This window comes from Cheilinus undulatus, linkage group 19, assembly GCF_018320785.1.
Source record: "Cheilinus undulatus linkage group 19, ASM1832078v1, whole genome shotgun sequence".
Lineage (NCBI taxonomy): Eukaryota > Metazoa > Chordata > Actinopteri > Labriformes > Labridae > Cheilinus > Cheilinus undulatus.
The window spans coordinates 23474328-23499720 of NC_054883.1; the positions used below are offsets into that span (position 1 = coordinate 23474328).

The window sequence follows — 25393 nt, forward strand, 5'->3', positions numbered from 1 at the left end:
CAATAAATTTAATTCTTATAGTGATTTAGTGAATTAAGATCAGTTCCTCCACCTCCTCTGCAGCCGAGGATCTCTGCACGCAGGTAGAAAGTGTGTCTAAACTCCACAGGGATGATACGCAGGTAGCGAGCTCTGACCAGATGACCAAGCCAGCGAGTCACGGGGGTCCTGCCGACCATTCGCACCTCAAATACCTTCACCACACCAAAAGGGGCATGTCCATATAAATGCATGTACTAATAAAATAATGTTATTCTGTTTCTTTACCCTGAGAGTTCACAAGTACAAAGATGTGATATATGACATGTGCAAACTCTTAAATGTCCAGTTATCAGTGTTACTGCCAATACCTTAGCAGGACCATGTGGCTTTCCGTCCTCACTGTAGTCCGTGAAGTGGCCTTTGTGCAGGGCGAAGGAGAGGTGGTATTTTGTGATGTAACCCCACATTCGTTCACTGCCTTGTGTCACCACCCCTGATACCCATGTGGGCTCCAGGAAGTCCACTTGAAAAAATGGCTGAGGGTCTGTGGGTAAAGGGCTCCATCCTGGCTCCATGATCTGACTGCAGAGTAAAGTTATCATCATTAACTTAAACTGACAAAACAAACAAAACTGAAAGGCAAAAATCCTTTTAGCTTTCTGAAACTAAAATAAGAAGAAGGTTTTAGAAAAAAAAATATCTCAAACTGAATTGTTCACTTATAAAACTATCTATAGACAAATCATCCTTCCAGTCTCTGACTCAAGCTTTGTATTTGTCTCAGGAACAGTTATTCACATTTTGAATGTGCCTGTTTGTTGCTGAGGATTAAAACTGTTTTGTTTTTTAAACCAGTGGTTCTAAATTGGCCTTGAGTCAGGACCAGCCATCTCCTTATTGATTAAACCCAAACCCAAATTTTGGAGGTTTTTTGATTAAAAAATGGGCGGTTTGGACTTGAAATGGAACAAGAGACTGACATTTTCTTCAAAATAAAAGCACATTATAGACTTATAACCCATAGGAGATCACTCACACATTAGGGACGATGTTCAGTCGACCAGCGTCGGCAGGGTTGTTCTCCCGATATGAGGACGAGGTAAGCTGTCCATATCGTATCCTCCCATCCTCCAGTCCAAGGGGAGATGAGCAGATTCCTGCAGAAATTTCCAAATGTTCTGTATTCTTTCTTCCATATTCTGTATTAGATATCACGGAGGCAGATAATCCCAAACCCAAAAGTCTACAAAAACTATATTTAACACTCACCACGATATCCTGGGCCACCATCCTGTAAATACATCATGACATAAATCATTGAAAAATGAAATTTTTATTTATATGTACCTATATAAAACAAAACTTTAGGTTTACTCTAACTCTGAACCTAAGTGGTTCTACTGGAGCAAGACTGGGACTAAAGAGGAAGTAATCTTTGCCACCTATCCATTACTAAAACACTGCATTTAATGGCTAGTTTGAGTTTTACAAGCCATTCAAGATAACTGCAAGCTTTTCAGCTTCCATCTCTAACATGTTTGGCTTTTTTAATGAAACACCAAAGCAGAATTCTTTCAGGTGTCCTTTTATATGGGCTCCAGCTCATTAACATATATTACATATACTACATATTTTGTAGAACATGTACATTAGACTTAAGACTAGATTAACTAAAAATATTTTCAATTAAAAAAAACTATAAAGGCATAAACCAGTGACACAGCCAGGGAAATGGATCACTGCTTTGAGGTTTTCCTACCGTGGGTGAAACTGCAGGATGAGTGATGGCAGCCATGGATGGAGTCCTGAGAGGTGCAGGGGTGGAAGTGTATGGTCTGTGATATAGAGGGGAAAATAGTTACTTAGAAAAGAATAAGACCAAATAAAATAAAAGACAATTAGATAAACTAACTTTTAAAAAACAAAGATCTGGCCACCAAAGATCGGATAAGGACACATCTTGGTCAAAGTGCTCTCTAAAATGTTAGACCTCTCACTGGTAAAATCAGACTTCTAAAGACTATTTAAGGCCTTCAGTTTCAAACATACAATTTAAAACGTTTTTAAGGATCCACAGGAACCCTGTAAGATCATAAGTTATGAATCTTTTATTTTTCTTAATTGATGCTATCATGATGCTCCTTACCTGTCTGACTGAGTAGTGAAATTGTCATGGTGATAGCAGCCTGCTTCATCCTCTCCTTTGGGACAATGGGGTATCCCATCACAGCGCTTGCCTTTCTCAATGCAGCCCCCTGGTGGAGGACAGGAGAACTGACCAGCAGGGCAGCTGCGAGGACTGGTGGTTGTAGGGGAAGGTTGAGTGCCTGTGTGCAGAAATGTTTAAGCTCAAACGGGTTCTCCTTTCCAAGACAATCAAAGTTGCATGCTTTATATGACATAACTGAATCTAAAGTGTGTATGGTTGGAAAGCTCACCACAATGCATCTCATCTGATCCATCCCCACAGTCATTGACGCCATTACAGACCACGCCAAGTGGACCTGCTGGCACACAGCGACCATTTCTGCATTGGAACTCTTTCTCTCTGCAGCCACCGACTGGGGAGATTGGGGAAGGAGGAGTGACAGTCGCAAACCAGTGGTCGCCTTAATGAGAGGAGAAGGGATTGTTTTAGTCACACACTTTTGCATGTGCATAATGTTCCAACATTAGCACAGTAGCATTTAAAATTATCATCATCTAACCATCCCCACAGCCCATGATCTCAAGTCGAAGGTAGATGCCGTTCTGGAAGTCATGTGGCAGGAGACGGACGAACTGAGCCGACACCATCCTGTCCAGTCGGATTTCTGCCACACCTCGATCATCGTGGTTACCATTAAAAACCTGGAAGCAGAAATAGTTATGCTCAATAGTAATCATAATAAATGATTTAAAGATTTATGCACATGGTTAAAAGTCTAACCTTTGCTCTCGGTCGGGCATCAGTCACCAGCTCTTTGTAGGTGTACCACTGTCTGCCATCGCTGCTGAACTGGAGGTAAAAACTGGTCACAAACGTGCCAAACACCCCTCCACCCTGGGTAAGCACACCTTCAGAGAAAGAGACATTTTTCATCAATAAAAACCACACTAATCAGCTTAGATATTAGTTTATGATAAAGAATAAGCATGCATTGTAATCTGCCTGTATGCCTGCTTACCAGTGATGTTGTATGGCTGTAGCAGGTCTATCTGCAGGTAGGGGCTCTGTGATTTGCCAGCATGTCCTTCTGGGCTCCGCTGTGGAAGGTCCTTATACTCTTCAGGTTCTGGACTCCAGCCCTGCACATTTTGCACATAGTTTGAACATCAGCTTGAAACAGAAATACTTAACTTGCCTGAAACATTTCACCAGCACTGATTTAACATACTCTTGTAGAGGTAAATAGTTCCATCGAAAGGCTTGGTTTACCTGGAGGTCACTGTGTTGGTCCCAACTGTGAAGGCGCCCCGCCTCAGGAGGGTGACCTGCCTGCTGTGAGGAGGCACTAAAACTGGAAGCTGGGAGAGACTGAACACCCAGAGGAGACCAACACTCATCTGAAGAAGAGGAGGAAAAAAAGCATGACAGGAAATAGAAACAGAAGTGGTCTTTAATCACAGGAGATTAAGATAAATAAATATTCAACCTGTTTCCCTGTACAATCAACAGATCTTACCTCCAGGAGGAAGTGGATAAGTGGGAACGAGAGGTGTAGTGACCCCTGCTGGTGTGGAGGTCACAGTATCAGGGCTGATTGTCACAACAATGGTGTCATTTTCTCCTACAAGGATGAATAAGAGGAGGGTTAATATCAGAGAAGTGTCATTGTATTGCACATTTTTCACAACAAAAGGGCCCTTTATTCCCACTGCTGCAACAGTTCTTCCTCAAACCCGGTGTAAAATCTATAAAATTTAAGTTTTTAGACTCTTAAATTTAAAATCTGACCGTTTGAGATAAGTATGCACACTGAAAGAGGGCAGCAAGGTCATCCCCAGGTCTCAACTTTTTATTCATCATCAGGGTAGATAATATATCAACTGTTGTTTTACCTTCACAGTAACAGCATCTGTCTCCTTCTCCAGGCACCAAAACTTGGCCCTGCAACAAAAGAAGGCCAACATTTAACCAAACCACACAGATAATCAAAATGCTTTGGAACTTTTATATTTTCAGGAAACTTCCAATGTTTCAGAAAGTTGCAACCCAATGCTTCAGTTGTTGGAATTAAGGGTACAAAAACATTTCTGCTACACTGAAGGTTCCAAAGGGCACAGTGGCCTCCAGAATTCTCAAATGTAAGAAGTTTGGCACAACCAGGACCCTAGGACAAAGTGGGACAAAGTTCCAGAAAGACAATCATTATTGCAGTCCTCCACTGATATGGGCTTTATTGCAGAGTGGCTAGACGGAAGCCTCTTTGTGCAAAACACATGAAAGCCAGGATGAAGTCTATGAAAAAGCACCTGAAGGACTCTCAGACTGAGAAAAACAAGATTCTCTTGTGTGATGAAACCAAGATTGAACTGTATGGCCTGGATTCTAAAAGTTATGTCTGGAGGAAAGCAGACACCACTCATCACCTGCACAATATCATCCCAACAGTGATGCATAATGGTGGCAGCATCATGCTGTAGGGGTGTTTTTCAGCAGCAGGGACTGGGAGACTGGTCAGGGATGAGGGAAGGCTGAATAGAGCAAAATGCAGAGATATCCTCAATGGAAACGGTGCTCAGAACCTCAGGGCTGAAGGTTCATCTTCCAACATGACAATGACCCTAAGCACACAGCCAAGACAACACAGGAGTTGGCTTAGGGGCAACTCTGTGAATATCCTACAGTGGCCCAACCAGAGCCCTGACTTGAACCCTATCAAACATCTCTGGAGAGACCTGGAAATGACTGTCCACTGATAATGTCCATCCAACCTGAGTGAGCCTGAGAGGATTAGCAAAGAAGAACGGCAGAAAATCACCTAATCCAGGTGTGCAGAGCTTGTAGCATCATATTAAAAAAGACTCAAGGCTGTATTTGCTGCCAAAGGTGCTTCACTTTGTCCTTATGGGGTCCTGAGTGTCGATTAATGAGAGGAAAAATAAATTTGCCAGTAGCATCAGGCTGCAACTTGACATAATTGAAAAAAGTGAAGGGGGTCTGAATACGTCAATATAAAAACAATATATGATGGCAATAATCTCCTTTTACCTGTGGGCATCCACTGACAGCATATGGACAGTATGGAGAACACTGCACTGTAAGGTTTGGCCCGCAGTGACATAAAAGGCACTGGTCTGAACTCCATCTGTCTCCCACAGCGTGGGACTGACCCTGGTACTCACACTCATCACAGGGGTCAGTCTGGCACCTGCACATGCACACACATACATACAAAAATGAAAAAGTATACAGAGAAGTGGCTACTAGGTTTGTGACACAGTTTCCTTAAAAAAGCCTAACAGGCCTTTACCCTTGAAGAATCATGATAACACTTTGCAAGTATGGCAATCAGATCTGTAATGATCACATGCACAAAATGATGGGATGTAAACAGTTTTGAAGTTGTCAGAAAATCCTGATTTAAACAGCCCACATTGTGCACATGACAATTTGGCAACAGGGATGTAGAATGTTGCTTAGCATTTTAGTTCTACTATGTGACAGAGATCAGATGGGAAAAGGTCTGGACTACACTTTAAGGTAAAATGTGGTATTATTTTTCATTCCTCTTAAAAAGTATGCTTCATTTCATTGCACCAGAAACATTAGTATTGAGCCTCCTGGGACCATAAATATTAACAAAGCAGATAGTCAGTTTGGGAAGGTTTCAGGCTCAGCAAAACTTCTGTAGGAGATATGAAGATCCATGAGCAGAAGAGAAACCAGGAGGTAAAACCAACACAAGCAGTTCATAGTCCAGGTATGAGTACACACCTGCGGGCTTTCCTGTAAATTCCTCTGCATGCTCTCCCATCTCCATGCTGGACGGGGTTGTTTGGGCTGCGGAAAGACCACTGGACACTCTGAACACCACAGGGCCCCAAACACTCTCCCCACTCAGTCCAGGATGACCAGCCACAATTTACTGTAGGGTTACAGAGCAGACTTTGATAAGTCTGAAACCCAGCATGAGAAAAAATCAGACTAGACCTTATCACAGGAGGGACTAACCTGAACAGTCTGGGTTAGGCTGACATCTCTGAGGCCTTCCTCTCTCACAAACACAAATCTCACAGTCCACCTTCATCTGCTGACCCGGCCAGTATCGCACACCTGCCACCTCACAGACACACTCCTCTGGTAACACACACTGCTGCAGGTGGTTCATCACGCGACCCTCAGCGCACCAACAACCTGAAGAAAAAAAGCACATATACAGTGTGAAGAAAGACTGTTCTGACATAATGTTTTAAATTTACTTTGGAATCCTCATTGCTGACCTGAGGAGCAGGGTGCTGTTGAATTACAGGTCGTCCCACTGCTGATGTGAGCACAGGAAACAGGACAGGGAGCACAGCTGTATCTCACCAGCCCTGAAGGACAGCTAGTGTTGGCACATCCAGAATCAGGACACGGCTCTGTGGTGGGGCAGGGCACATGAGTTTAGCGTTTATACAGAAAGATATGATACTCAAGCAGTTGCAAAATAGCTTTCCAGAGACATTTCTTATTTTTTACATGTATCTTTCACAACATCTTTGGTATCTTTTATTTTAAATACAGCTCAAAGACAGCTCTTACTAATTTCCATAGTTAGGTTGGATGATCCAGGGAGCTGGGAACAGCCACGGCCTCCATAGCGAGGAGCGATGCAGCCTCTGTGTCTGACTTGTACTCCACCACAACCACTGGAACAGTTAGACCAGGTAACCCAAGGCATCCACTGACCATCAACTAGAGAGGGGGAGAGAAAGTGCATCACATATCAGTAAGAGAAAAGACTTACTTTAAGTATTTATTTTGTAATGCATGTGAACTTTAATTCTAAAGTTTAACAGTAGAGCTTCAGCAAATCTTAATTTGTATAGCACCACTTCGTAACAAAGAATCCACCTGAAACCATCACTAAACTGCATTCAGAAAAATGTTTTATGGCTATCCTCTTCCTTACCAGGGCAGGTGGTGTTAAAGCATTGCTGCCTCTGGTGGTCCTGTCCGTGACAGTGGCGAAGTGGGTCGCCTTTGGGGCAGGTTCGGTGTCTGCTCATGGACCCAGTCCCACAGGAGGTGCTGCAGGGGCTCCATGGACCCCAGGAGCTCCAGGTCCTACAGCCCTGCTCATCAGCAGGGACTCCTAGCGGAGTAAATGAGGAGTCTGGGCAGTCTGCTACACCATTACACACCTAAGAAGTAGTGGAGAGGTAATGAACAAGATGTGATCAGTGATTTTTAGTTGATGAGCTATAATTATGCAACCTCTAATGATTCCTAGAGTCAAGCTCGACACATGGCACACACATGTCGTTCGGTAGCCAGGGTCAAGCTCGACGGCATCTCCTTTGTCTGGGTCGTTTCACCCCTGGTAAATGCCCAAAAAACGCTGGTGGTTTTTGGGCCCTTGGGACATCCACTGCATGATCAGGGGCAAGCCTACTACTTTCCCAGACAGTACTCTAGGCCGTGCTAACTCGCCAGGGGCAGATTATTTTCTGGTAGGACTTCCAGAGCACTACCAGGGTTGTGTCAATCATCCTTCCAACCCCATGGTACCCTCAGGCAACATCTATGTCTAACATCAGCCTCAGTTTTTGGCCAAAATAAGCCTTAAACTACTGTGGAGTTCTGTACTTAAATTTGCACCAAATAAATAGAAAAGAGCTAAAGTTTGGCTTGCTGGTAGTGATATCATATCATTTGTGGACGTACCATGTTGAAAGGAACACAAGATCCATCCATGCAGGTAAATTCAGGGCAGGTGACAGTGGTGTTCCTTCTACCAGGGGGCACTGGTGATACTGTTTTGTCTGTACAGAGGTACATTACACAAATATGATTATGCAATATAATCATTCAGACTGTCAGACACCAGGGTACACACCACCTTTAACTTCCCTTCCTTCATGACTTCAATTTCCCTTCTATGCTTTCTTTGCATCAAACCTTCACTTCATCCATCCACACCCCCTTTCTCACCTCTCTTCTCCTCAACTTGTCAGAACTCACCACACACCAACTCATCGTCGCCTCGTGGACAGTCTGGGACGCCATTGCACACTTGTGTCATGTTCACACAGGTCCGGTTGTCACATGAAAAGCTGCCCGGACATGGAGGGATCCGAATAGAGCCTAGCAGACAGAAATGTATTCAGATAAGCTAAGAATGACAGCATGATATTCAGATTCTGCTGAGATTCTTATCACCCTTTTCCCGACATAAAAAAACTTACCACAGTTGTCTACACTCTCGTCTGATGCATCCCTGCACTGTGGAATCCCATCACAGAGCTGCTGGTAGTCCACACACTGGTCCCCACTTTGGCACGGTACTTGGCCAGGGCCACAAGGGGCTCTACACTCCTGCTCATCGCTACCATCCAAGCAATCTGTTTCCCCATCACAACGCCAGGCCTGAGGCACACACTGCCCTCCAGTGGCACAGCTGAACTCGTAGGACCTACAAACTGAAGAAACAGGTTTTATAAGAGTTGTTGAAACCAGAAACCTTCCCCAAACTCTCATCATCACTGTTGTTACCTGAAGTGGGTGGAGTCGGAGTAACCGCTGAGGTTGATGGTGTAAAAACAACAGTGTAGCAGTTGGTTGTGTTCTCATCCTCTCCACTTCGACAGTCCCTTTTTCCATCACACAGCTTTGTGTTATCAACACATGTACCGTCACTGCAGGCAAGCTGGTCAGGAGCACAGGTGACTGTAAAACACAACCAATCAGAAAATTAGAGGAATCAAACAACTATGGACGGCTCTTTGAGACAAACTTAGGTACTAAAAGTTTATACATGATTTGGCTACCACCATTGCATCAGTAGTTTTCTGGCAAATGCAAAGAGTGACCTCAAGGGGTCCATAGCAGCTTAACTTCTACACTCAGACACTTAAAGTTCCTTCTTGTTTTAAGCTAACAAAAAAAAGGAAATGTGTCCTGGCATCAACAACAATGGATGCTTCAAACCTCAGAGTTTCAGCTTAGGTGCATCTACCCTGGAATTTCCATAAAGGCCTTCAGAAAGTCATGAAAAGGACTTCGGATAGGGGGTACTAGACACGCTACTCCATCCTTCCTGCTGTCCCTCATGAGCCACAACATCATTTTGTCCATGATGTTTTTCAGATATGATGGTTAGCCATGTCATAACCATTCAAAGTAAACTTACTTAGAGCTACCTGAGGGTAAAACAATGGGATATGGTCATGCAGAAGAAACCATTTTGTATGTTATTGACCTCCTTTTAAGAAAAATATGGCTTATTTGCAATCTCTGTCAACAACACTACATTATCCATAATCCCAGAGTGTCAAAGCGACATCTCAGATTGACTGATCCCACCTCCACTACCACATTCTGTCTGTTTCTGCCACCACTGGCCAATTTAATGTTTATTTTCAACAAGCACACTGATAAAATGGGTTAACAAAGATATATGATCACGTAGAAGACAAGTTGGTAAATTAAAATCATTAACCTTGTTTTTTTTTTTTTGTTTTTTTTTAAAACATGGTTTATTTGCAATTTTAGGCAACAGCACTACACTACCCACAATCCTCTGGTGCAGGGGTATCCAAACCTTTTCCACTGAGGGCCACATATAAAAATATATAAGGGGCCACTTTCACACCCCTCACCTTCAGGATAGTACAGTTAGTAAAAAACAGTCGTATGATGGTTGAGATATGCTTAATTATTGGGTATGTGGCTGACTAGGCAAATAGCCAATCATTTTAAAGATTTTAGGGAGCCCATTCAGATTTCAGGGAGCCTTGATCAGCCCTGGTCACTGCCCCTAAAACACCATCAGTACTACTATTAGCCTTTGTAATCCATCCATGTCTTTATTTTAGTCACAAAAAATTGCAATCAAGAAATTCTTCTTGTCAAATGTTTCTTTACAGAATTTACATGGTAGCAACACTGTGCTGAAAGCAAGAAGTACAATACAATCAAGCACAAGCTTCATGTTCAAATGTGGGCCATATTTCACTTAATGTTTAGAATTTGCTGCAGGCCAATCAAAAATTGGCCACGTATCGCATTCGGCCACTGGGCCATAGTTTGGACACCACTGCTCTAGTGTTACAGCAACATCACGGATTGGTTGGGCAGCAAATTTCAGATGTTAGCTGCTATGAATGAAGTAAACAGTTGTTGAAAAGGAGTGCAGAAGCTGTTTAGCCTGTGGTGATGACAACATGCATTGCTTGGCATCAGATCAGCCAGCAGATATTTGTAAAAAAAATTCAACTGCTGCAAAAAGTTTCTACCTGCAGAGGGGAAGCCCTTTGCTTGTCTTTAATAAAAGATGTGAGCTGCAATGGATGACTCAGTTTGTCACAGGGGCAGCACTGCAGGAATTTATGTAATAATAGCTTAAAAATCTGTTAAAGGGTCAACTCATGGCTCGCAGTTTCAACATCGGGGGTTGCAACACCTGAATATGCATTTAAATATGTTATCTCTTGTAATTCTGTTACACTGCAACATCATACTTTTGCAGCAAAGGGCAGAAAACATGATATAAATCACAATACATATCCATTGTGCTTATCCACTAAGCTTACCTTTACTTGGACAGACAGCCTCATCAGTTCCAGAGATGCAGTCTCTGTGTCCATCACACACTTTATCTGCAGGAACACACTGACCCCCAGGGCACTGAAACTCTCCTTTTGAACATAAACACCTAAAACCAGTTGTTTGAAAATGAAATAAATGGAAAGAACAGTCTGTAAGTTAATGAGACAAATGGGTTAAAGAATGCTTGATGCAGCTTTCTTCAAACATAGTTATGGATCTGAGATTAGCTGTTTTCAGTTGATGCTGTCAGGACTATCTTTGGCAGGAAAAACTCTGCTAAATAATTGTAATAATCGCCATTCATGGTTACTATTTACAGTCCCAGATTTTATAGTTTGGTAGAAGTGAAACACACCCCCTCTCATCACTCAGGTCCCCACAGTCATCGTGTCCATCACAGCGATGGAGATACAGAATGCACCGTCCTCCAGCACACATGAATTCTCCTTCATCACACACCACACCACAGTCTGTAAAACAAAAGCACAGTTCATTATGCCCTCACATATACTGAAGAGTAAACATTCTCATGGTGGAAGAGTATAACGCTAGTAGAGAGACAGATTTTTACTTTGCTCATCAGAACCATCAGCGAAACCACAGTCGAGCCGTCCGTCACACACACGGCTGGATGGCAGGCACTTCCCACTCGCACACTGAAACTCCCCTGGTGGGCACAGTGGCACAGGGGTGACAGGTCCACAGAACTCCTCATCTGATTGGTCAGCACAGTCTGGGTGGCCGTCACAACGCAGAGCCAGGTTCAAACATGGGCCACTGCAGAAAAGTTATCATTTACTTTATTTAGTTCAGTTAAGGACTGACATTTCAAATGTAAAAAAAAAAAAAAAAAAAAAAAAAATCAGCACATGTGCATATACTGTAGCACAAGGAATTTGACTGTTTTTAACTACCTTACATTCCCGGAAAATGAAGCTAATTCTGATTTTAAAGATTGTTATTTAAGTTGGAAGGCATATTATCAACAAATTTACGAATTATCTTTGTTACATTGTCAAACTCTAGGGAGAGAAAGCTCACCATTTGATAAACTTAACCTTGTATACCTAATGTTTTTTTTTTATTTTTTGCCCATTTGATTCGTCTTTATTTGTAAAATTGTAAATACAACTAGCCAACTTTTACGTGTTAACTTTGCAAATGCATGATCATGGTATTTGGATTCTTAAAGGGGACATATGAAAAAATCACTTTTTCAGGCTTTTCTAGCAAAAATAAATGCCCCTGGCCTGTCAACAATCCCCCACAAGAAATAGAAAAACCCATTCCCTCCCTCCTTCTCTTTCTCCACCTTCCAGAAAATGCATGCTGAAACAAGCCGTTCTTAGATTTTCCCCTCATGATGTCGCATGTGCCGTTAGCACCGCCCCCAGGTACGGTTGGCCCTCCCCAATTGGAAGAAAGTTCCGCCCTTCTCTCCTGAGAACTACATCCATTAAGCCACATCCATTAAGCCACATCCATTTCCTGAGAGGAGTGTACACAGGGGCGGAGTCAGACAGCTCATTAACATTTAAAGGCCCAGACACAGAAACAGCTTGTTCTGAGCAGGGCTGAAACAGAGGGGGTTTTTAGACATGCAATAATCCATTACTGGAGTTTTTGTTTTTTTTTTTTTTGTTTTTTTTTCTGAAATAAACTTCACAGGCATGTTTTGGAGACCTCTGAGACCAATATAAACCTGTCTTAAAGGGGTAAAATATGTCCCCTTTAATATGTTTCCCTTGTATTATTTCATAAACAAAACTGCACACGTGTCAGTTTTTGCCTGTTATATGCACTGGAACACTGCTGTTGTTTCCCAGAGTTATTGTAAATCCAAATAACCAACATGTGTGAATACTTGTTCCAAGGATGTTGTTTTAAAGGATGGATAATATCATCCATTAGTCCTTTTTTATTGGCAGATATGGACATTTTTGGTTGACCGTTACTACAGATAAATCAGGTTTAAATATCAGCTTATATCAGCAGTAAATATTGGCTATATAGAAAACTAGAAAAGCACTTGGAGAGCGCAGACCTCCGCCGTTAGCCCTATCTCCCAATAGTACAGAATCCTTTTAAAAATCACTCCCAAAATCTAACTTTTTGAGTTATGTTGCTAACAATCTAACAAACAAACTAACAAACAAACCCTGCCGATCACATAACCTCCTTGGTGGAGGTAAAAATGTGGCATTTTAGACAGGATCGTGTTTATCCACATTCATTTAACTTTTAAAATATGTTGTAAAGACTAAAGTTTATTTATTCATCCTTAAATTATATAGTATGTCTTAAGAACCGACATATAGGACTGAAATACATACATACACCAGAATCAGCTGAAATTAGTTTGAAAATATCAGCATATCAGAAAATGGCAAGAATCAAGCACAGTGCATCCCCTGTCTTTTATGCATTCTTGGCCACACAGCAACCCTTTAAAACTACTCTTGTTTAAGACTTTGAAGAGTTCTGAATCACCTTGGCATGCTGCTGCAGCGGAACTGATCTGGAGAGCAGGTGGACGGGCAGACTTCATCTGATCCATCACCACAGTCATCTTCATTGTCACACACCCACTGAGAGGGGATGCAGCGCCCTCCAGCACAGGTGAACTCGGATTCCTGACAGAACGGGGAGGGAGGAGGGCAGGCCACACCCTGACACTGCCACAAACCATCTTCACAGGAACTTAAGACGGAGAAAGGCAAAATAAAACCACAATATATTTTAGAATACAGAGCAAATTCTATTATTCAATTTTAGATTTCGGCTGACTGACCAGTTCTGGCAATGCTGAGTGATGACTGATCCAGCAGGAAACATGGAGCTATCCCACTCACATGGACACTCAGTGGGGACAACACAACTGTCACCTATAGAGCAGAAAACAAACTCATCTCTGTCTCTGTAGTAACCTGACCGATTGTTTCACATATCCATAGTATGAGAGGGATATATTTCACATCCAACTGTGGACCGTCACTGTAGAAAGAGTCAAAGATCCACACTTGCAGCCAAGGGCAAGCTTGACAGCATCTCTTTAGTCTGGGCCGTTTCACCCCTGGTAATACACCCAGAGAGCACCAGTGGTTTCCATGTCCTTGGGACATCCACAACACAACCAGAGACTCATAGCAACCCTACTAACCGCACAGTACCCTAGAGTCTAGGCAATGTTTACTCACCACATCCACTGACCTGACCTAAAGGTGTGGTATTATCTTTTAAACAGATTATTTTCCCATGCCCCTGGTAATATGCAATGACATCTAGAGCATGAATGGGGTCGTGTCAATCCACCATACCGCCCAATGATGCCCTCAGATAGGTTATTTGCTGCATCTACACACTTACTTCAGTTTCAGTTTTTGGCCCAAATATGCCTAAAAGATCTAGATGGTACTGTATAGTGCATACACAAAGATATAATCATTGAAATTAGTTTTTAAATGCTTTGTCACACTCCAAACTGTTTGACAAGCAGAACCTCTGATAAAATTAAGGAGCCAAGTGAAAGCTTAGTCAATCACCAACAAGTTAAAAAGATTAATTTTAGGCTTTTTTGCTTTTATTATGATAGGATAGCTGACGAGAGAAAGGAAACATGGGGGGAAAACATGCAACAAACAGTACAGAGTAGGAATCAATCCTGCAACCAGTGTGTTGAGGACTATTGCCTCTGGAAATGGGCACCTGCTCCACCAACTGAGCTAAACCAGCACCCACCAGTAATAACAAATTCTCCTGAATAGAAATAATATCCAAGGAAAGTATGCTCAAACATGCCCTTACAAATGAAAATGTTTGAACAAAACCAGGTCTTACTCGCTGTTGCTCTCTGACTTAGTTTAGTCAATCTGTCTTACCATGTCGGACCATGCCAGCTGGGCAGAAGCAGCCCTCCACACAAGAGAGAGCTCCACACTGGGAATGCGGACTTTTCTGAACACTTGGACATAAGGGGGAGCAAGCTGGACCGCAGGGATCATAGACCAGCCCATTCTCACACTGCATAGCTGCAGGGAAGGAGGTGAAGAAAGAGACAAATCTAAAAAGACGGCATTATCAGGAAACCAAACAAGGGAATTAGTTTGTTAAAAAATAATTAAGGTATGTGCGTTGTGTGTGTCTGACATACGACAGAGCTCCTGGGACCTCCAGCGGATGTAGACCCCTCGCCGGTTGCACTCCTCAGCGTAGGCAGCGATGGCTGTACAGAGACACTCACAGTCTCCACCTGAGTCACAGCTGAAACACAGGAAATCAGACAAATAGTGAGGGCTGTAGTGAAATGGAGTATCGAATAGGAGTAAAGTATCTAAATGACTATAGATTAATGTTGTCACTCACCCACAAGCATCAAAGACACACCAGTCGTAGTACTGCTGGAAAGGCACCTCAGAGTGGCACCTTGAGAAGAGCTCCTGAGTTAGAACAGCACACTTTTTCCTGGCCCAGGTGACTCTGTGTGGGTTCAGCTGGACAAAAGGGGATTTGATGTATTTTAATTTTTTAAACTAGTTTTGTAATGAAGTCAAAGTTATAAAGTTTGGCAAATGAATTTGTCTTGAAACTGGACTCACTGCACAAGGGTCCCGTAGATCCTGGTTTGCCACGTCAGGGCAGGCAGGGCTGACCTTCCAGGAGTTGCCAAACAGCTCTGGTGTAGACTCCACGATGCCCTGACGTGTGGTGAAATCATTCTCTGTGTCCCCATCAAAGTTACCGCACAGGCCCCCGACCCGACCCCGCAGGTGGGCAGCCAGACGCACGTACACACGCATACCTGAAGATCACAGAGGAAGATCACAACATTACTATTTTTTAATTAACCTGTATCCACACTAATATTATTAAAATATATTTTATCAACATTATAGTGGCCTCAAATATCATGGTTATCAGTATTGGATTTTTGCAATCATCCTGAATGCCTGATGGGGGGACAGGAAATGGGGGACAAATGGTCAGCTCCTCTTGATTTCACCTTTGCATAGGAGACACTTGTTTTTCATTCTGCATCCACTGAGACCATCATATAATGAAAGGGGTAAGTGAGTGTTAGTTTATTGTTGCAGAAGTTTACGTTTGTGTGCATGGGCCTTACCTCCATCCCACAGAAGAGTGACCCCCAGTCGGGATGATAAGGAGACAAACAGTCCAACTCTCTCCAGTGTCAGACCACTGCCACTGTAAGACTTTGGTAGACTAACCGGCATCCCATTTACTGTGACAGCTTTACCTAAAGGACAGACAAGATAGCTTTACCTCAAGCAAATGTTTTCAAAGACATCTTTTCTGTGACTATGGAGCAAAATTTGGGGTTTGTAACACATTCCCACTAACCTCTAAGCAGGTGGATGACTGTATTTCCCAGGCTGAGGGTGACTGACTTTGTGCAGGTGACCCCAGTGCTCCCACAGGGGACATTTTCTGCTGTGACACTGAACAAACCATTTGTCTCCCTTGACAGTACGTACTGGCAGTCTCCCAGGAAAGAATAGCAGCGTCCATCAAATGTCACATAGTGTGGGTCACCAGTTGCCAAACACACACCAGCACAGGGAGACTGGCTGCAGTGCCAGCGGCGCTCCTTACACACGCTGCAGGAATTAATCAAGTTTAGCTGAGATTGTTACAGGTGTGGGAGATGTGACACAAAAAAGAACTAGCAGACTTTACCATGTGTTGCAGTCCTTAGTGATGGTGTCGTTGGTGTAGTACAGACGGCCATTATGGTGGCATGGACATTCATCAGGCAAAACACAGTTGTCACCCTAAAATAAAAATTAGATACATGAGTTAAGCCAGTCTCCAACACCTTTTAATCAATATGTTTATTGCTTCAGTTTCAAATAAATGGGATGACATAGTCATTTTTAAGGTAGAACTTCTTTATTTAACACATTTCTTAGGTGAAGTACCAGAATAAAGACGCAATCCCTGCTTGTAAATCCTGCCCGCTCTGAATTCATGAGCATCTACCATAAAGATCACAATATGTGAGCACTTCCGATTTAGGGGCGGCTGATGTGACTGCAGTATAATTATGCTAACTTTGTAAGCAGTGTTGGGGGTAATGTGTTACAAAGTAATCCCTTAGTGTACTCAGATTACTATTTTGGAGTAACGAGTAACATAACACATTAGTTTTACAATTCAAGTAATCACGTTATTGGTTACATTTTCATAAAAGTAATCCGTTACTGAAAGAAAAATTTCCTCCCCCGTGGCTTCAAAAAGAGAGAAAGAAAAAAAAAAGAAGTGCCTTGAAGCATCTGCTCTGTTTGTCCTTCTCTCTTCCTGTAGTCACGTTGGCACGTAGCACTGTGCCAGCCAAAGGTAAACGTTCTGTGCCATTATACATGCATTGTTAGCTTGTTGAGCCAGCGCTATAACAGAGAGGACAGCAGGCCACTGTGAGATTATCCCCATTTTGATGGATTTTTGGATGAAAGGGACAAGAACAGCACCCTGGTGAAACGTAAATTTAAAAGCTCCGTTTGCTTTCATTGAATCAGCTGTTCCAATTGTGCACGGTTATTACATCTGCCTCTGCTCAGCTTGTTGTCAGATTGTGAGCATGTTAAAGAGCTGTGAAGGTTTTCCTGTCTGTTAGTGGTGTTCTCAGGCTGCAGAGATAAAGATTATGGGCTGTAAATTACGCTGTATATTGGCATTACAGTCTGCACGTTATCTGTCGTTTTTACAACCGCCAGGTGGAACGAGCGGCTAAAGAGTTTTAATATCTAGTAACGACAAAGTACTCTAACGCGTTACTTTTATAAGTAGGTAACAAAGTAACATAACAAATTACTTTTCTCAGTAACGCAGTAATCTAACGTGTTAGTTTCAAAAGTAACGCTACCCAACACTGTAAGACATAATACTCTGCAGAAATGCAAAGAACTATTTTAGAATCAGATAATTAGATTATAATTTGTTGATAATTGGTTATAATTTGTAGTGGGTCAGCAACATCTTTGAACTAACTGGTTTAAGCTGTGAAATTTTGGTTTAGTTTCACCAATGTCAACTTCCCTTAATTTCAGTAACAAACAGGAAGCTGTTTTTTGATAGAAAAAGCTCAAATAAATTAACTTCTACCCACATAGCTTACCTCTCTGATTGTAGCATTCACATTTCGAACCATTAGTGACAATTTTAGCTAGCTGGTCAACATATCCTAGTCAAGTATTTGCACCCACAAAATTACTGTTTATTGAAATGTATCACTTCATCTATGTGGAGACCAAAACTGAGCTGTATTAAGTGTAAAATAAGAACTGCAGCTTAGTACAGGTGGACCCCAAATAAACGCCAAGGCTTTGCATGTAGAGTGAATGCTGCTGACATGCGTCACACGGGTGCCATATGCAAAAGGGGTTTAACCTGACATACCAGATGGATCACATCCATATAAAACCTTCAATACTGAGCATTTGGGAAAGGGCAGGGGATTTGAAAAAAACTCTGAGTGTGATTGGATGAACATTCTGTCTGTCACATCTTTACGGGCCAATCAGAGCAACAAAACACATGACGTAGCTGCGACCGAGGTGGGCGTGCACAGCTACCGAGGAATAACGCTAACCACGGTGACTGTAGACATGTAAGTACACAACTTTTGTCATTTTTAAAAGAAAACAACTCACTGCTGTTCTTCTTTAAACAAAGAAATGTCGTCAAGTTCTGATAAAACTGGCGCTTTAGCAACATCCACGCTAAGCTCTTCCTTCATAGTTGCCTCTTGTCGCTGCTTGCTTACGTCATGACTCTGCCAGGCCCGAAAGCACTGCCCCTTGACGCTGATTGGTCCTGTCACTTTCTAGCCAGGCCCAAACGGTTCAGACAGGAGCTTTGCAAGATGGATTCGGCAGTGAAAAACAAGGAAAAGGGTGGATCCATCTGCTTTGCAAGGTTAATAGGGGCTGCCGTGGCTGACGATGTCAATGACAAGTCAATGACAGCATGAGGTTTATTAAAATAGTTTAGAATTTAAAATGCTCTTGCTCACTGAAAAATGAAGTGATTTTTAAGCCATTTGTTTTACCGCAAGGATCAGATATGCATTTAGGATCCAGGATACTTGGTCTAATGAAAAATGCAGCTTGTCATACCGAAATTATTTACTTAATAGAAGGTTGCAGTGATTCTCCATGCCTATGTATTTATCAGTACACTGAGCCTTGGTCAATTTTATTGCTGCACCTGTTTGCATGTATAAAAAAGCCATACTGGCCCCTAACAAAGCAGTAGTCTCCAAATGTCAAATGTCATTGATAGCATTTATCCTATAGTAGCAGAAGGAAATTAAATCTGAGTTTTCACCCACTAGAAGCACAGTTCCCTGGGGACAGACACAGCCAGACAGGGGCTCTCTGCAGCTGGACTGTGAAACACTGGACCCCTGCTGTTGGCCTGGAGGGTCCAGGCTGGAGCAGGTAAGGAGGCAGGAGCGTGGGGAGTAAACCAGAGAGCCTGGACACCTGTTGAACTCTTCACAGCGCTCCTTAGTGCAGTTAAACTGTCCCTGTTCACACACACTGATTAAAAAGAAGAATAACAACCATCAGAGCTTAATCAAAACTTTGATTGCAAAAAAAAAACTAAATGAACTACCAAAAGCTTGCAATGAATTTAGCAAAATCAAATATTACATAGAAATTTTCCTGGCTAATCCATTACAAAAAGCTGAAAAATTTAGCCTTGTGATGGCAAGTTGGCTCAGCAGTTTTGAATCTGAAGCTTGACTGCTGGCTGCGAAACAAATTGCCCTTCACAGGGATAATAAAGTAAACCTTGAACCTTGAACCTTGAACTGTGCAAGAGAGCCCTCTAGTGATTTCTGAATCACTGCATGTAAACTTTCATTTTTAACTTTAGAAAGTGGCAGTAAAATACACTGAGGGACTATAAAGTGTGCAATGAGGTTTAAGTTCATCTCCTTTATAAGTTTACAATCTAACTACCAGTAGGCCTGCTCCATTGCAACCCCAGCTGCTGCATGCTTTTTTTTCATAATTATTGTCTTGTGTTAATGTTTTATGTTTAATGTGTGTTAAGTTGAATGCTGTCTTTTTATGGCTGCAGAATGAGTGAAAAGTCCAAGATATATTTAATTAATCTGAATAAGTTAATCTTAAAATAGCTTTTGAATCTTCACATGAATCAACACAAGTTGCCATTAAAGGTTAACTACTTGTATATAATGATTATCCTAACCCCATATTTCCTTTTTCCTTATAATAGTAAATCAGGTCAAGTGTCTGTGCCTTGGTTTATCTCTGCAATAACAACACAATAAAAAACAGTCAAACAAAACAGGATAATTCACAGACATAAAGGCATAAAAACAGGATAAAGAAACATTAGCCAGTAGGCTTTTTTATTTATGACTGCTGCGACTGGTACTCTTACGATGAAGATCTTTGTGTTTGTGTAGCGAAGAGATGCAATGAAATCAACCTATCCTGTATCAGGGAGCAGGAACATAGGGTGATTTCATCAGAGCTCTTGCACCACCAGGTGGTCACTGAACATTACAAGCTTTCATAAGCATTGCATGCACAGTTTTGAAGTTTAAGTTAGTTAAGCAAAAACACAAGGCAGGAAAGTTGTGGCCCAACCAAGCTCATGCAAACATGCAGATCTCAAAAATTCAACTCTTGTTGGCTCTATTTAACAGAACTTATTCCAAACAAATAAGTCACTGATTGCATAGAATCAAGACTCATTTGCCTGTGTTTATTGTAGCTGCATCAAATCTCTGCTTCTCAAATGATGCCAGAAACACACCCTGTGCTTCTTTATCACAACTCCACGTGATAAAAGCTGCTTGAACAGAGACATGCTCGGCTTTTATGAGAGCTGTAAAATATTCACTATGCATATAGGTCAGTAAGACCTCATACTGAGTTAACCTCCTTTATGGTGTCTTATTTTTACAAGTTTAGTGTGTCCGCTTTCCTCGTTGCAAGAGTGTCTGTGCAATTAAAAGTTTGATACTGCTGTAAGGATTGAAGACAGATTTGTAAAAGAGCTGATTTTAGTCACAGAAAACTTCATTCATTCTAGGAAGAAATTGGATCATATAATGCACTTAATGTACCTAGATGTACAGTGTAGTTTCAAGTGTGTAGTAGAAATGTAGAAGGCAGTAAGGACAGAAAACATACCAGGTGTTACAGTTGTTCTTGATTTCGGCACCAGACTGGTATGTCTTGTCCCCTTGCACACAGGGGCACATTCTGATGGGCACACACTGTCCCTGGTGGTCCTGCACCAGTCCTGAAGGGCACTGGCAACCTGGAATACACGTCCTCAGACCCACTTCACCCCTGCTGTCATCACAGCTCCAAACATCTGAACAGGAGCCCCCACAGGCACGGCCACACTCCTGGTAGACCTGACCACCTGAACACTGGACCGCTGGAAAGAGAGGAGGTCAGTAGCTTAATGCAGTTGAAGATTAATGCTTTAAACATTTCAAGCCAAAGGACACTGCATTCAAAGATTACCTCTGATTTTGGCTAACAACATTATTAAAACATAAAAAACATCTAACACATAACACATAAACATCTATTCCTCCTTTTGTTGTGAGGATGAACTCGCATTTCTATACTCTCCATATTAACTGGTTTAAAACTTACGGCAGAAGGTCTGATTGCGCCAGTGTACTGTGATGCCCTCCTGAGCACAGTGTCGGGCGTAAGCAGTGAGGATGTTGCAATGACAGGTCCTCTGTGGATTACAGCCGCAAACCTCTGATAGACAAAGACGATAATAAGGCTCCCTCTCCACAACGTCATGACATCCCTGCAGAATCAGAGAGGGAGTTTTATGTGTGAATAAAAAGATGAACTCTCCTGAGATAGTTTGGAGATTTGACATATTCCATGAACTACCTGAAAGACAGAACTGTGTATGATGGAGCACACAGTCTCTGCATAGTCCCTCCTTTGGGTGTAGGTGGTACAGGGATCAGATGGAGCTCCCTTAGGCAGAGTGCAGCGCTCTGTTTTGAATTTGCCTGCGAAGGATGAAACACTGTTCTCCACATCTCCCTCTGGTGTGGTGAAGTCATCAAGCTGGTTCCAGGTTAGCGTTCCACACAGACCGCGCACCTGAAATACAACAATCATAGTTCTTAGCTCAAATAAAGGAAAATGGTAAATAAGTAGCTGAAATTTACCGCCATTTTGTATCTATTTCCTGTACAAATGAAAAAGTGTGAAATTTACCTTATTTGCAAATCCAGGTTGCAGGGTGATGAGAACCAGTGGTCCATCAAGGTGCCAGAGCAGCTGGGCTCCAAAAGTTTGGATGAGGAGAAATGATGAGGAGGCCTTACGGACAACCAGGTCCCCCGTAACCACAGGCAATGACTCCCGCTGTCCATTTAACGTCACTGTACCTGAATGAAACACTACCAGCTGTTAACAATCTGAAATTGGGAGACATAGTTAATATAAAGCTTTTCTCAGGCCTGACCAGTCTCCCTGTCCCTGCTGCTGAAAAACACCCCCACAACATGATGCTGCCACCACCATCTTTCACTATTGGGATGGTATTGGGCAGGTAATAAGTGGTGCCTGGTTTCCTCCAGACATAAGGTTTAGAATTGAAGCCATACAGTTCAATCTTAGTTTCTTCAGACCAGAGAATCTGGTTTCTCACAGTCTCACACTGAGAGTCCTTTGGGTGCTTTTTTTTTTTTTTGCAAATTCCAGCACACTGCACTGTGTTTTCACTGAGGAGATGCCTCTGACTGGCTATTCTGCCACAAGCCCAGATTGGCATAGGGCTGCAGTGATGGTTGTTCTTCTGGAACTTTGTCCCATCTCTACACAGGATCTAAGGACTTCAGTCAGAGTGACCATCAGGTTCTTGGTCCTCCTCCTCACCTACGCAGTTTGGCCGGCGCGACAAGCTCTTGTAAGAGTCATGGTTGTGCCAAACTTTTCCATTTGAGAATTATGGAGGCTAATGTGCTCTTGGGAACCTTCAGTGCAGCATATGGGTTTGTAGCCTTCCCCAGATTTGTGCCTGCCAACAATCCTGTCTCTGAGCTCTGCAGTTCCTTTGAGCTCATGACTTGGTTTTTGCTCCGATATGCAATTTCAGCTGTGAGTCCTTCTATAGAGAGATGTGTCTTTCCAAATCATGTCTGATCAGTTTAATTCACCATAGGTGGACTCCAATCAAGATTTAGAAACATCTCAGTAAAGATCAGAGGAATGGGAGGAACCTGAGCTAAATTTTAAAATCTCCTTCTCATTTTCGTTTTCACTTTATCATTGTGGGATACTAAATAATCAAACTGCAGGATCTTAAAGACAGTGTCACTGTATTAGTCAATTTCACTGTTCCTACAATGAAAACTCACCAGTGTCTGTGATTGATATTGTGGTGCGGAGTGCTGTGACTGACATCTCTCTTAGACAACCTGGGCCTCCTCCTCCTCCTCCTCCTCCACCTCCTCCTGCTGTACACTCCCCACTGCGCACTGTCACCACCAGCTTTCTGTCAACAAAATCCTGTAAACAAACAAAATAAGTAAGTGCCAAATTCACACAAATGCATCTAAAATGTGTGTAAACATGAATATGGTTGCATTTTGTGTCTCACCTCCACAGCAGTGAACGGACAGTCTCCTCCCTGTAGTAAATACCTCTTTTTGTCAAAGGTGGTCACCTGTAGTGCCCCCATCAAGCTGCACAGGGCTGCACACTTCTCCCCAGTACACTGCCATTGGCCTGCTTTGCACACACTACAATGATTAAGAGTTAAAATGTAAAATAGTGTAAAAGTGAGGGATGCATTGGGTGTAATTTGTCAAGTGGACATACCAGGTGTTGCATCTCTGCTGTATCCTGTCCCCTGATTTGTAGGTGCGTCTGCGATGGAAACAAGGACAGTCGTCTCTTTTAAGACACGTACCCTGGTGAAGGTAGAGACCTGGGGGACACTCACAGCCCCCCACACACTCCTCTCTGCACTGTTCCACGGCTGCTGCAGATGCATGCTGCTGGGGAGAAGCACAGCTGGGGGGACAGGAGGACAAACAGTCTGAAAACACCTGCCCTCTGGGACAGACACGACCTGGAAAGACATGGACACAGACATGGACAAAACCAATTAAAAAGGGGGGCTGCATGTGCTAGCAACAAACATTTACAGCCTCTTTGTTAGGAGAATTTGCCAGAATAACAAACTATGCAGGTAATGTTTACTTTCTCTTTTTTCTTTTGCCTTAAACCATTTGTGGGTATTTGCTGGCCTTTCTTTTTGAATATGCTTCTCTTTGACCCTTTTGTAGCCCATTTGGTGGCATCAACATATCCCAGCGCTAGGTTAATAAACTTAAGGACTACTTCCCTTAAGTTTTGATTACACATCCAACAGTCACAAAAAACAGTCAGATTTAGGAAGGGAAAAGGTAGCAAAATTACAATACGCAGCCAATGGAGAGTCCAGCCATAAAATTTGACAGCTATTAGTTTTTATAAAGGCTGAACATGGATGGGGGCCATACAAGGGCAAAAGTATAACAGCATACTCTTTAACATACCTTCAGATTTGGAGGGAAATTCTACTCTGGCTGACTTCTGTATTCAAAGCACTTGGCCCAGATCATAGTAATCATGCATTTTTCCGTACCTTTATTAGTGCAGGGGTCACCTATGAAAGTGAAGCACTTGGCCCAGGTAATAATCAGTATAATCTTGCTGACCTGGTTTTGTAATGGCTCAGACATGACTTCCATGCACTTGGGTTGGGTTTTGGCTGTCATTCACTTCTGAATGTTGGCCATACCTTAGCTGTACCTTTGGCCCAGATCCAAGCCAATGGAAATTTGCTACCCTGGTCTCACCCACACATTCATACCCTTCTGTTTGGACCATTGCAACAGAGTCCAGGCTCCAGTATGTCTTCAACTCTGCTGCCAGGGTTCTCACCCTCATAAGGCCTCGGCAGCATGTCACCCCAATCCTCATCCACCTTCACTGGCTACCAGTTTAGTTCCACATCAAGTCTCCTCCTTCTAACCTACAAATCCCTCCATGCCCTTGCCCATCAGCACCTCTCCGACCTCTTTCATCCACATTCTGTGCCAGGAACTCTGGTCCTCAGACACTGGCCTGCTCTTTTTCCTGAAACCAGACTCTTTGCCTATAGAGAAAGAGCCTTCAGTGCTGCAAGCACCATCTGTGTTTTTGTAGAGTGTCTTGGATCCAATGAAAGGCACTACATAAATCATAGCTATTATTAATATACCACATATAAATACCCCTGTATCTATAGTATTGCATAGCCATTCTTTTGATTGCAACTTGTATTTCTGAGGAGGAGATGGACAAAATAACTGTCAGTCAGAAGGATACTAAAATATTCATATTTATTACCACATAGAGTGGCTGTCCTCCACACTATGATGACGTGTTGCTGGGCACACTCTCGGGCATAACTGGCCAGGGTGTCACACACTGCGGCGTCTCTCTCTTTAGACAGCAAGCTGCAGTACAAGTACAGACAGGTGTCTATGTAGGAAGCTGGGTCCACCTGAAAGACACAGATAAACAAGTTTGTCACACCTGTGTCTGAAGAATCAGAAAGATGAAGGTGTTAAAGGAAACCCTTACAAAATGTAAAAGAGAT

General features: G+C 42.6%; 1 protein-coding gene across 1 annotated transcript in view; it reads right to left on the minus strand.

Moving 5' to 3' along the window:
* Positions 1-25393, minus strand: part of sspo (SCO-spondin) — a 96183-nt gene that overhangs the window by 62884 nt on the left and 7906 nt on the right. Inside the window, exons 10-53 of the mRNA XM_041814572.1 lie at positions 25141-25297; positions 23584-23836; positions 23363-23504; positions 23121-23271; positions 21976-22148; positions 21640-21858; positions 21385-21550; positions 20908-21160; positions 19065-19275; positions 16412-16506; positions 16076-16332; positions 15837-15971; positions 15313-15515; positions 15080-15207; positions 14868-14977; positions 14596-14745; positions 13509-13602; positions 13208-13417; positions 11289-11494; positions 11073-11187; positions 10702-10823; positions 8663-8836; positions 8356-8589; positions 8132-8254; positions 7835-7932; positions 7080-7311; positions 6710-6862; positions 6409-6546; positions 6140-6322; positions 5903-6053; positions 5177-5336; positions 4024-4072; positions 3648-3749; positions 3401-3528; positions 3150-3270; positions 2912-3039; positions 2691-2832; positions 2421-2552; positions 2129-2309; positions 1742-1817; positions 1252-1273; positions 1019-1139; positions 351-564; positions 53-194 (exon numbers count right to left, since the gene is read on the minus strand). Of these exons, the coding sequence (XP_041670506.1) occupies positions 53-194; positions 351-564; positions 1019-1139; positions 1252-1273; positions 1742-1817; positions 2129-2309; positions 2421-2552; positions 2691-2832; positions 2912-3039; positions 3150-3270; positions 3401-3528; positions 3648-3749; positions 4024-4072; positions 5177-5336; positions 5903-6053; positions 6140-6322; positions 6409-6546; positions 6710-6862; positions 7080-7311; positions 7835-7932; positions 8132-8254; positions 8356-8589; positions 8663-8836; positions 10702-10823; positions 11073-11187; positions 11289-11494; positions 13208-13417; positions 13509-13602; positions 14596-14745; positions 14868-14977; positions 15080-15207; positions 15313-15515; positions 15837-15971; positions 16076-16332; positions 16412-16506; positions 19065-19275; positions 20908-21160; positions 21385-21550; positions 21640-21858; positions 21976-22148; positions 23121-23271; positions 23363-23504; positions 23584-23836; positions 25141-25297 (6754 nt within the window). The remainder of the gene's footprint in view (positions 1-52; positions 195-350; positions 565-1018; positions 1140-1251; positions 1274-1741; positions 1818-2128; positions 2310-2420; positions 2553-2690; positions 2833-2911; positions 3040-3149; positions 3271-3400; positions 3529-3647; positions 3750-4023; positions 4073-5176; positions 5337-5902; positions 6054-6139; positions 6323-6408; positions 6547-6709; positions 6863-7079; positions 7312-7834; positions 7933-8131; positions 8255-8355; positions 8590-8662; positions 8837-10701; positions 10824-11072; positions 11188-11288; positions 11495-13207; positions 13418-13508; positions 13603-14595; positions 14746-14867; positions 14978-15079; positions 15208-15312; positions 15516-15836; positions 15972-16075; positions 16333-16411; positions 16507-19064; positions 19276-20907; positions 21161-21384; positions 21551-21639; positions 21859-21975; positions 22149-23120; positions 23272-23362; positions 23505-23583; positions 23837-25140; positions 25298-25393) is intronic.